The following is an 11,757-nucleotide window of genomic DNA, read 5'->3' as shown; positions in this document are numbered from 1 at the left end:
CAAACGCCACGTCGAGCACGGTGCACCAACCCTGGTACCAGAAGAGCAAATGCTCGCGTTCGCCTTCCTTTACATGAATCTCCACTCCCTTAAACCCTTGTATTCTCTCATTCTCTGTTCCTCGTCATTATGCGCATTCTACATATAGCCTCAAGACTCAGCAGCCTGGTTCTCTGTAGGTTGATTCAAAGATCGATCCTTTAGGTGGGAGGGAACTATTGATCAGTGATGGTGCTACCTCTATTGAAGCTTGGCACGCTTGCGCTGAAGACTCTGAGCAAACCCATTGCGGCTAGACTCAAGAAAGAGGCTGGTCTCCACCCTAAGTTCCGCAATTTTATCGTTAGCATCGCTCAGGTATTTGATTTAATTCCTCGGATGATCATGTATCTATTTACGAGTATACTTGAAAAGGGTCTGCTTGTTTGATCTTTTTTTTGTGTATCTATTTACGATTATACTTGAAAAGGGTCTGGTTGTTTAATCTTTTTTTTGTGTATCTTGTTTTAGGATTTCTTAGTTTAATGCCAATATATTGTTCCGGGAAGACTTTCTGTTCTCAGTCTCGGGGATGCCAAGTATTGTTATGAACCCACCCACGCTGGCCTATTTTGAATAAATTTTAATTACCTAATAGCATTCGATGTATACACCTTAAATTTGCAATCACCGGGAATCGGGTTGGACTTGGTTTATTGTTTATTCATCATTGTTGTTCTTCTCTTCATTATCGTTTAAATCCATGTTTTATCTCCTAATGCATACTCTTATCGTACCTGTATTTGTTCTTATCAAGGATACATTGAGTTCCCATGGCCCAAGCTCAGTAGTGAAGGACAGTGGTTTGTATAGGTATTAGTGATCATCCAAACATTTCCTAATGTATTGGGACTTCTAATATTTCATCCAATACATTCCAGGGCTTTTGGTATTGCTTTGCCATTTCCCTCTCATTCTTTTGCCTATCTCTCCTCACTCATAGAAGACTCAAGCCTTTTACACATTGATGTATCTAAGAAAAGTACATTATGGAAAACTTACGGAATCCATCCACGTTGTGTTCTGTGGATTGCTTTTTAGTTGTGATCGTGATAATGGAAGGATATGTCCAAGAATGTGCTAGTTGAAAAATCCTATTTGATCAATTTTATCTAAAATTCACTCTTTACTTTGATGATGGAAACCAGGCCAATCACCGTATGACCACAACCATGCAACGGCGTATATATGGTCATGCTACTGATGTTGAAATTCGACCTTTGAATGAAGAAAAGGCTGTGCAAGCTGCAGTTGATCTCCTGGGGGAATTTTTTGTCTTCTCGGTGTCGTATTTCTATTCAGTCTCCTTTTTAGTTGCACAAATTTTTGAGATATCTCCGCGATTTTTCACTGTAAATTTTTGTACGAGAATTTCATTTTAAAACAAGATAAGTAGTAGACGACAACTTAATATAACCTGTTCAGGTGCTGTGCATATTTTTGGGACATGCATTTTCACTAGACATTTTTGTAGGTGAATTTCATTTCAAAACAAGATATGTAGTTGATGATAACTTGATATAACCTGCCTGGGGAAAGCGGTAGATGCAGTGCCGTAATAGAAATTTGTTTTACCTTATATTCTACTGATGCTCTTCACAAGATGATTCTTGGTTGGGTTACCTGTGTTGGAGAAAGTTGAATTTTAGTTGCACAGGTGGAATGTTAAACAGTGATTGTGAGAATAAAAGAACATTGTAACAATGATGGTGTGTTCAGTACCATACTTCCTCTGCTTCCTTCTGTGTATATACCTGACTTTGATATGTTAAAATACTCTAAAAAACATTCTTTGCTGATTGATGAATATGGATTTCCTATCTGGTAGTTTGATAGTTTCTTCAATTTTTCGTGACATAGTTTGGGCCATTTAAAGCCTGGCTCCTTTTTCGGATTCAGTATTTGTGACTAGCTAGGAACAAAGTGACATTTTCCTGAACTATTAGGACCTTGATTTCAAATGACTAAATGTGCATCCATATATGATCTGAATCCCCAATTATATGATTAGGTTGCTGTAGCTGCTCTGTACTTTGAGGTACAAAGAAATTCTCGATCAGAAGCCAAGAAGGAGGAACTTCGCAAACAAGAAATGCAGGTAACATGTCATGGAATTTCCCAAATCCCACCCCTCCCCCTTTCTGTACATGGAACCTGTGTTTATAAGTTTTTCTTGAGTACCACAAAATCGGGACATATGGACATAGAAAATTAGTGACGTGAAATTTATGTATGTGTTGTAAGACAACACTGAAGTAGTGACCATTTATGGGAGGAATGCTTCTGGAAAGAGTTCTGTTCATCAATATTCACTTAGTCCATACAAGCTGTTTTTAAGCTTTATCTAAAGTCATTGTGGCAGACACGATTTATTGCTGCGATTAATTAGAGGAAAACTACGCAATGTGTCACATTCCCTTCATCAATTATCGAGTATCTTACTATTGATAACATAACTTTGCTGCTAGTTAGTCACCACATGAGAATTAGTTGAGAACCACACTGTGCAGCTTTGATGATGGAAGATGGAGGAAATTTCTCTTCTCACTTATCTACACAGTAGTTTTATTATTTTCCTTTTACTTATTTGGGTGTTGTGCGACTAAGAAAATCATCGGTAATTTCGCTCGCAATGAATTCCAGGGACTGAGGCAACGTGATGATGAGTTAGCGAAAGAGGTGGAGCTTCTCAAGCTAAAAATAGAAGAGATCGAACAGCTTGCCAAGGGACGTGGACTTCTTGGTGTCTTTAGTTTCAGGGATGCTAATTCTGAGGAATCCAAGCCGAAAACTGCTGCTTGAGCTGAATATGACCAGAAAATATTCAATTTTGGATATAAAAGGCAAGATTTATCCTTCTCATTTATCGGACATAAGCCCACTATAATTGAGTTTAATTCATTTGTAAAGAATTATGCACACGGTTTGTCGTTCGTGCAACTCGCTGCAAAATATTGATCTTGGTGATATTTGACGAATAAGGTGAGAAGGATCCTCAAGTTTTCGATATTGCTCATGCATACCAGTATGCTATTTCCAGGGACCAAGACTCCCATCTCTAGTTTTTTTTAGTCAATTTTTAATGATGAAAAAATATAAGGTGTATACTTTCCATAAATATAATAATTTTATAATTATAATATTGGAGTTATAATCTTATAATATTATAAATGTAAAAAAATCAAGGTATTATTTATTTATTCATTTTCTTGCTTCCCGATAAATATTTTTGGTGATTAATTTCGGGAGAATATTCTGTAGAAATAAAAGTATGTATTTTTATTTGAGGCAAAAATTTGTGTGAGACGATTTCACGGATCGTATTTTGTGAGATGTATTTCTTATTTATGTCATTCATGAAAAAATATTACTTTTTATGTTAAGAATATTATTTTTTATTGTGAACATCGGTAGAGTTGATCTCTCTTACTCATAGATAAAGATTCGTGAAAACGTCTCACAAGAGACATATTCTTTATTTGAAAAAATAATTGTTACTGTAATCAACTTGTTTTAAAAGTGATTTGATATTGGTGCCAGATCACGAAGTTAAATAGTTTTTATTTTTATTTTTTTAAAAAAATTATTATATGCGGGTTGAAAATTAGAAAATCAGTTTTTTTAGCATTAAAAAAAGAGTAGGTCTCATGTGAGACCGTCTCACGGATCTTAATCTGTGAGACGGGTCAATTTTATGGATATTCACAATAAAAAGTAATATTTTTAGCATAAAAAGTAATATTTTTTCATGGATGACCCAAATAAGAGGTCCGTCTCACAAATGCGACCCGTGAGACCGTCTCACATAAGTTTTTGCCTTAATTTTGATGGAACGAAAACCCACAATTTCATTCTTAATGAACGATGTAGCTAGAATATATCTTATTAACTACGATTCGTCTACTAATAACACGAAATCTTGATGAATGGTAAATCACAAATAAAATGGATTTCTTGGACTTGAAATAAATCTTTTTATTTTACTGTAAATATAACCTTAAAAAATAACACCAACAGTGAAAAAAAAAATATTTTTTAAAGAGAGAATAAAAATATTTACTATAAAATTTAATTTCCTTAATCTATCTATCTATCTATCTTCACTCAGAGAGCATCAAGAATTTGATTAAACGAATCTCATCTTAGGAGATATAGAGTGGAATCTTCCCTTTATGCCTTTCTTCCACTCCTTGTCTTCCTATTTTTCATTCTTCTATTCTATATGACTCATAATAATAAATATAATATTTACGTAAAAGATGATTTTTTTTTTGTTATAAAAAGACTTCAATTAATCGAGCATGAAAACTTTTATTAAACTACTTTACTTATCAATTTTATGAAATGAATATTTTGTCGAATCAATAACAAAATAATTGACAAAAACTTGTGTGAGACGGTCTCACGGGTCGTATTCGTGAGACGGAACTCCTATTTTGATTATCCATAAAAAAATATTATTTTTTATGCTAAGAGTATCACTTTTTATTGTGAATTAGTATAGTTGACCAGTCTCACATATTAAAATCCGTGAGACGATCTCACATAAAACCCACTCCAAAGTATTATCTTTCGTTCCATATATGGACGAGTTCATCTTACTAATATAGTTATATGAGATCATCTCATAATAAATCTACACCTAATCGAGTAATAAGCTATGTTTTCGAATTGATCAAGACGATTTCATATATCTATATATACGAACGAGTTTTTTCGGTCTAACTTATAAAATAATATTTGTCATAATTTTATAAAAGTTTTTTTCCAAATCAAATTGAAAAAGTTGAAGATCGATCGTATAATTGCCCACCGACCGACCATGCTTGCCCAAACAAGTACTGCGGCGTGCACATTGGAGGACTGAGAGAAGAGAATCCTTTCCACTCCCTCTCCAGCCTCACACTTTTACAGGTCCCTCTCTGACCGACCTTTTTCGCCTTTCCTTTCGCTTTTTAAAGGGTTTGCTGGGATTTCAGAAAAAAAGGATTTTGATTTTGAAGGATTTGCGGGGATTTACTTCTGATTTCGTGAGGCGTTTTTTTTTTTTTGGTTTGAACTCGTTAATTTCGTCGTTTCTTTTGCTCTTTATGTATGCCATGTGTGTTTTCTCTGCTTGTTCGCTAAATTTGGACGAACACTTTGTTGCTGCTCCGAATTAGGGTTCTTGAGCTCAATTCCTTTGTTACAATAATTATTTTGGTGTTCTGAGGTTTGGAATTTTGGTGTGTGATTGTGTTTCTTCAAATTTTGCCGATCCTGAAGATATTGGAAAACATTTCGGTGTAAAACAAATCCCATGATTTGATGGCAAGTTTATGACATGGATGTTGTTTTTCATTAGTTACTTGCTATCGTTCAGCAAAAGTTATCTCGATTTGATATGTTCTCTTTTAATAATTGGAGAAAACTCCGCTCTTCGGTTTCCTGTGTGTTTATGAGCTTTCCTTCCCAATATGGCTCTGTGTAATTGTTTGAACATTACTTGCTTTATGTTTTCAGCAGCTTCTTGCGATACTGGGTAATATTTGCTGCTATTTTCTTGGATGAGGAAGGGTTTAAAGAATGGTGCTTGCAAGTCTGCATCACACCATCTCTTCAAGGACAGGGCAAAGAATCGTGTGGATGATCTGCAAGGCATGTTTAGTGATCTTCAATCTGCTAGGAAGGATAGCCGCACTATTGACGTTAACTTGCTAGAAGAGCAAGTTCATCAGATGCTTCGTGAATGGAAGGCTGAGCTCAATGAACCATCCCCAGCTTCTTCACTGCAACAAGTAATAGTTTCACTGCTAGAATATCTCTACTTTTTTAAGCTGAAATTTTGCACGTTTGCACTAATGACACGAAATATTCGCTACAAAGCCAATGAAAAATTGTAGTTTGACTATAATATTGTCCATTGCAATTTAGTATGAGATTGTGTTTCCATCAATATTTAGAATCTAGGGTGTTACTCATTATAATTCACAGGGGTATTGGAAGTCTTGAATAATAGCTGATTTTTTATGCAATTCATCCTTTGCCTTGTTATCTCAACTTACAGTTTTAGCTGGTATTTTATTTTGTAACCAGAGTTTTTTGTGCAAGCTAATGATGTGGTGTGTGCATTTATGGTTGAAGTAACCGGGGTCTGAGTTTCTCAGTGTATGATAATTGTTCCACAGGGTGGTAGTCTTGGCTCGTTTTCATCTGAGATTTGTAGGCTGCTGCAGCTTGGTGAGGAGGAAGATGACGCAACAAGTGTATTGGCTGTACCAAAGCCAGATCCAGAGGCACAAAAGGTTGTGGAGGAATCTACTACTCAAGAGGTTGGCATTTTCTTTGCAAAATTTTACTCTTAGCTGGATATGTTTGATTACACTGTAATGGAGGTGGTATATAATTTTGTTTTGGTTTGCATTCAATTGGGGTTTGAAGCTTTGAATCACTGAATCTCCTTCCCCAGCATCATGCTTTGTGAGGTCAAACAATGCTCATTTTTCACCAGCCGTGAAATCTGTGTCATTTCTGCCATTGACGAACAGCTTTGTGTAGTTTGGAATATGTTTTCGGGGAGTTTTATCTTTTTTGCCTCTTTTGTTATTGAATTTTATTTAGGCATTTCACTCTCAATTTTATTCCTGCCTTTTAGATGAGACTTATTTCTAGTTATCACTGAATGGTTCTTATCTGTATGTTTTGTTATTTGGTTTGTGGCAGGGCTTTAATGTGTCCAGTGGTCCTCAAGAACAGGCCCTTCAGTTCGTTGATCAGTGCAAAAGCTCTGGGATTGGAGTTAACCAGATTGGAATGCATAATAATATGAATTTGGCCGATTTCCAATCATTTGATTTCCATCCAGAGCTTGAGCACCATTATTTCCCTGGGTTTAATGGCCACTGTTTCATAGGGGAGGATGGTATGCCTCATATTTCTGGCTATCAACAAACTATATGCCCTCCCCCTTCTGCCTTTTTAGGGCCAAAATGCGCCCTTTGGGATTGTCCCAGACCAGCTCAAGGGTCGGACTGGTGCCAAAAGTCTGATGACTATTGCAGTGCTTATCATGCTGGGCTTGCACCTGATGAAGGCTACCTTGGAAGGCCACCGGTTGTACGACCTGGAGGTATTGGTTTAAAGGATAACTTACTTTTTGCAGCTCTCGGTACAAAGGCTCAAGGAAAAGATGTAGGCATTCCTGAATGCGAGGGTGCTGCCACTGCAAAATCTCCTTGGAATGCCCCTGGTTAGTTGTCTGGTCTTTCCATCTTCCTGAAGAAAGCTTAAATTTTCATGTCCATGTTTATTTGAGATTTACTGATCCACCTTCTATGTAAACCAGAACTATTTGATCTTATCGTTTTGGACGGTGAAACGATCAGAGAGTGGCTATTTTTTGATAAGCCACGTAGAGCCTTTGAAAGTGGTAATAGAAAGCAACGATCTTTGCCAGACTACAATGGAAGGGGCTGGCATGAGTCAAGGAAACAAGTGATGAATGAATTTGGAGGTTTGAAGAGATCCTACTATATGGACCCACAACCAATGGAAAATTTCGAGTGGCACCTCTATGAATACGAAATTAACAAGTATGATTCATGTGCATTATACAGATTGGAAGTTAAGCGTGTAGACGGGAAGAAAAGTCCCAAGGGGAAGCTAAGTAATGATTCTGTTGCTGATCTGCAAAAGCAAATGGGGAGGCTGACTGCTGAATTTCCTAATGAAAAGCAGCGCATGGTTAAGGGGAGGGGGAAAGCCTGTGTGAAGGATGGAACTGGAAGCATTTATTCTGCATCAAACCAACTGTCAAGCCCAGTTGAAGTACTTGATTATTCAAAAGGTTCACCATACGATTATCTTGTTGACAATTTGAACGGATACTACTTGACATGATCGAGTTATTTGAATGCAACATGAATAAGGGACACTCTCCGTTTCACCCGGTTGTCGAGCAAGTGGTGAAGTCTTTATTTACTTGTCGTCATGGGTTTTGTTGTCATCTACTTATAGCTTATAGATGACTTGGACCAATTTAACTTCTAGAGAAACAGCTATATATATATATATATAAACCAAACTGGCTATCCTAATGCATCATTTCTCGACTTTGTACATTTGCACTTTTGGTGCCAATTGTATGGATAATTTGTCCAAGTTCCTCTGCTTTTGGCAATGTATTTTTGTGTATATTTTGAATTTTTTAAATGACAAGTAATTATCATGTAAAACCATCTACTTTTCATATGCTTTTATTTTAAATTTTTATTTAAAATTTATTGCTCAAGATCACCATTCATCAGTCTTGGCATACATGAGACAGTATAACTTGCCAAGATTCTCAATCCTTTTCACTTCCCATTAATGTTCCGTTCCATTTTATTGTAATCAAAACAAAGACTCGAGAGTTATCTCAAAATTTGTAAATCGACTTTCACAAGGTTTTTCAAATTCGGGCATTCAATTATCATGACTCTACAGCCAAACCTCAAGAATTCGATAATAGCAATGCATGTTTTGCCATCTACCCATACTGGAAACTAATTTTCACCTGTTGCTTTGAAAAGAATATACAGATCAAGTTCTAACACATTGTTGCGTACGTTGTTTTTACCCATCCATATTTATCTCGCCCTAAAATATATACATCAAATCCTCCACTCGATCCATCTTACCCCGATTTTATGGGTACTCCACTAATTTCAAATGTCATTGACCCTTTTTTCAGATGCACAAACGAATTAACTAAGTTTGATCTCTTCAACGGCAGTTGAACGATTCAAGGATAATTTCAGCACAACTCGAACATAAATCATTGCTGGATTTAGAATATCATTTGTGTGAAATATGAAATTTTCTCAGTAATTCCAGAAGGTACTCTCAAGTAGAGAGCATTAATTTCACAAGGATTTTTTTTTTTTTTTTTGCAGATTTTCTTGAAACCTTATTATGGGTGAAAACAGCTTAAGACTTGTCATGTATCCATGGTTCGCAATGGGGCATCTCACCTCATTCCTTCACATCTCAAACAAATTTGCAGAGAGAGGCCACAAAATTTTCTTGATCCTGCCAGAGAAAACACAGTCCAGATTAGAAAAATTCAATCTTTACCCGGATTCCATAAGTTTCATACCTGTAACCGTGCCTCACGTTGAAGGCCTGCCCCATGGGACAGAAACCAGCTCAGAAGTCCCTTTTCCTCTGTATTCACTCCTTCGTCATGCCATGGATCTTACAGAATCAACCATTGAATATCTTCTCCAGGAACTCAAGCCCCATTTCGTGTTCTTCGATTTTACCCATTGGTTGCCGGATTTAACCCGCAGGTTAGGGATGAAATCCGTCCACTATTGCACCATTAGCCCTCTGGCTGTTGCATATCTGTTTCGAGATGAATCTACGGTAGAAGCTTTGATGGATCCTCCGCTTGGTTTTCCTACAACAGGGATCAAGATTTACACACACGAAGCTCGTGTTGTGAGTACCATCAACAACATGAAAGAATTTTCCAGCGGGATGACGTATGTTCAACGTATGATCAAGTCAGTTGAAGAGTGCGACGCCATTGGATTCAAATCCTGCAGCGAAATGGAAGGTACGTATTGTGATTTTCTTGAAAAAAAATTCAAGAAACCTGTTTTTCTAGCCGGCCCGGTTTTGCCGAAGCCACCATCTTCCGCTCTAGACGAAAAATGGGCAAAATGGTTGGACCAATTCAAGCCAAAAACAGCGATCTTCTGTGCACTTGGGAGCGAAGCAAGATTGAAAATGGATCAATTTCAAGAACTGATATTGGGGATCGAGCTCTCAGGATATCCATTTTTTGCTGCACTAAAACCACCCATTGGAGCAGATACAATACAAGAGGCTTTACCAGAAGGCTTCCAAGAAAGAACAGAGAAAATAGGGGCCGTTCATGGAGGTTGGGTGCAGCAACAAATGATTCTAGCACACCCTTCTGTTGGATGCTTCGTTACGCATTGCGGGTCGGGTTCTTTATCTGAAGCCATGGTCAGCGAGTGCCAACTGGTGCTGATCCCGCAGATGGGAGACCAAATCATGAATGCAAGATTTATGGCTGCAGATTTAAGAGTTGGTGTGGAGGTTGAGAAAGGAGATGATAGTGGTTTGTTCACAAAAGATGGTGTGGCGAAGGCTATAAGATTGGCGATGGATAATGACAGTGAAATTGGAAATGAAATACGAGCCAACCATGCAAAATGGAGGGATTTCTTGTTGGGGGAAGAGGGGCTTGAAAATTCTTACATGGACCAATTTGTTGAGAAGTTGAGAGGTCTTTTGGAATAATCGATCCAATATTGGCATCAATACAAACTTGATCGATATTAGATATGTTTAGATCTTCAGCAAGTATTTGCAGATTTCTTAACTTTTCAATAACCAAAGTGTTTATGCAACATTTTTTTTAAGTTTGGGTTCAAGAATAATGCCTATATTTTGATTATATTTCAAGAATCACAATTTAATAACTAAAATCTGTTGGGTTATCTGGAATGTTAACATTGCAGCAGCACATCATGAGTAACATCAATAAATTAAATATGATAAACATCAAAATTTATAAAATTTACCCCAAAATTGAGCTACGTCCATTATAAACTTTTCAATGAGATCATTTATTTATTAATAACAAATAAGTCAATAGAATTAAGAATAAACATTTCTTAAGAAATCTCACACTAAATCATTTATTTAACTTCAATAGCTGTGAGTGTAGATGAATTTGTTTTTATTTTCCTCTTAGAGATTGAGGGTCGACTTTGAATAAGATGATCGAGTCCTTCGGTATTTGGGCGGTGCATATTTACACGCTAACTCGAATTTATTGGCTTACGTTGGTTTGAACTTTTTTATGCACGTATATGGTACAATTTTGTTTATGTGAATTTGTTTTGGAAGATGTGGTAGTGGAGTGATTCAAATGTGGTCGAATTAAATTACTGGAGCTGTTTATTAAAAATTTTATTGGCTTTATGAGCTTGAAGCTTGTACGAGCTTAGTTACGTGGCAAAAATTTGTGTGAGACGATCTCACGAGTCGTATTTGTGAGATATATCTATTATTTGAATCATCCAAAAAAATATTACTTTTTATGCTAAGAGTATTACTTTTTATTGTGAATATCGGTAGGATTAACCCGTCTCACAGATTAGAATTCGTATAACACCTCTAAAAGGAGAAATCTTTAGGAATACTCGGTGTCCTACCTCAAATACCAACGGTCGTCGTCTGAGGTTGGCATATTTGGCTTGTCTATCTTGGGCTGCCTTCATTTTCTTCTGAATCAATTTCACTTTTTCGGTCATATCTCTGATCATATCAGGTCCAGTCTCAGGAACTTCAGAGATATCATCCCAATAAAGAGGGGATCTGCATTTCTTTCCGTACAACGCTTCGAATGGAGCCATCTCAATACTCGTTTGATAGCTGTTATTGTACGAAAATTCGCAAAGTGGCAATGCATCTTGCCAGTTAGTACTAAAATCAAGTACTACAGCTCTCAGCATATCTTCCAATGTCTGGATCGTCCGTTCTGACTGTCCGTCAGTTTGTGGATGATATGCGGTACTCAGATGTAGCTTCGTACCGAGAGCTTGCTGCAAACTCTGCCAGAAGTGCGAAGTAAACCGAGGATCACGGTCTGAAACAATCGACTTTGGCACTCCGTGCAGTCTCACCACTTCCTTGACATAGATATCGGCCATCTGATCATAT

General features: G+C 37.0%; 3 protein-coding genes across 4 annotated transcripts; all 3 read left to right on the top strand.

Annotated features, from left to right (window-relative positions):
* Window positions 1-2,905, top strand: LOC140805324 (uncharacterized). Of its 2 annotated transcripts, XM_073161594.1 has the most exons (5): window positions 1-99; window positions 180-357; window positions 1,188-1,322; window positions 2,051-2,137; window positions 2,683-2,905. In XM_073161594.1, the coding sequence occupies exons 2-5, from the start codon at window positions 229-231 to the stop codon at window positions 2,839-2,841; spliced, it is 510 nt and encodes a 169-aa protein (XP_073017695.1). In that variant the 5' UTR covers window positions 1-99; window positions 180-228; the 3' UTR covers window positions 2,842-2,905. The 2 variants fall into 2 exon arrangements, with proteins under 2 accessions (XP_073017695.1, XP_073017694.1); XM_073161593.1 differs by lacking the exon at window positions 1-99 and having other exon boundaries at window positions 125-357.
* Window positions 2,906-5,585: 2,680 nt separating this feature from the next.
* LOC140804665 (transcription factor VOZ1-like) lies at window positions 5,586-8,255 on the top strand. Its single transcript, XM_073160754.1, has 4 exons — window positions 5,586-5,816; window positions 6,207-6,350; window positions 6,742-7,267; window positions 7,364-8,255. Exons 1-4 carry the CDS (start codon window positions 5,586-5,588, stop codon window positions 7,915-7,917), a joined length of 1,455 nt encoding a protein of 484 aa, XP_073016855.1. The 3' UTR covers window positions 7,918-8,255.
* Window positions 8,256-8,791: 536 nt separating this feature from the next.
* Window positions 8,792-10,475, top strand: LOC140804837 (cyanidin 3-O-galactoside 2''-O-xylosyltransferase FGGT1-like). The gene has a single exon (XM_073160987.1). The coding sequence runs from the start codon at window positions 8,971-8,973 to the stop codon at window positions 10,327-10,329; it is 1,359 nt and encodes a 452-aa protein (XP_073017088.1). The 5' UTR covers window positions 8,792-8,970; the 3' UTR covers window positions 10,330-10,475.
* The last annotated feature ends 1,282 nt before the right edge of the window (window positions 10,476-11,757 follow it).

The sequence above is a fragment of the Primulina eburnea genome, chromosome 11, assembly GCF_022965805.1.
Source record: "Primulina eburnea isolate SZY01 chromosome 11, ASM2296580v1, whole genome shotgun sequence".
Taxonomy (NCBI): domain Eukaryota; kingdom Viridiplantae; phylum Streptophyta; class Magnoliopsida; order Lamiales; family Gesneriaceae; genus Primulina; species Primulina eburnea.
Note: the sequence above shows the minus strand (reverse complement) of the source record. Positions and strands in the feature narration are given on the sequence as shown.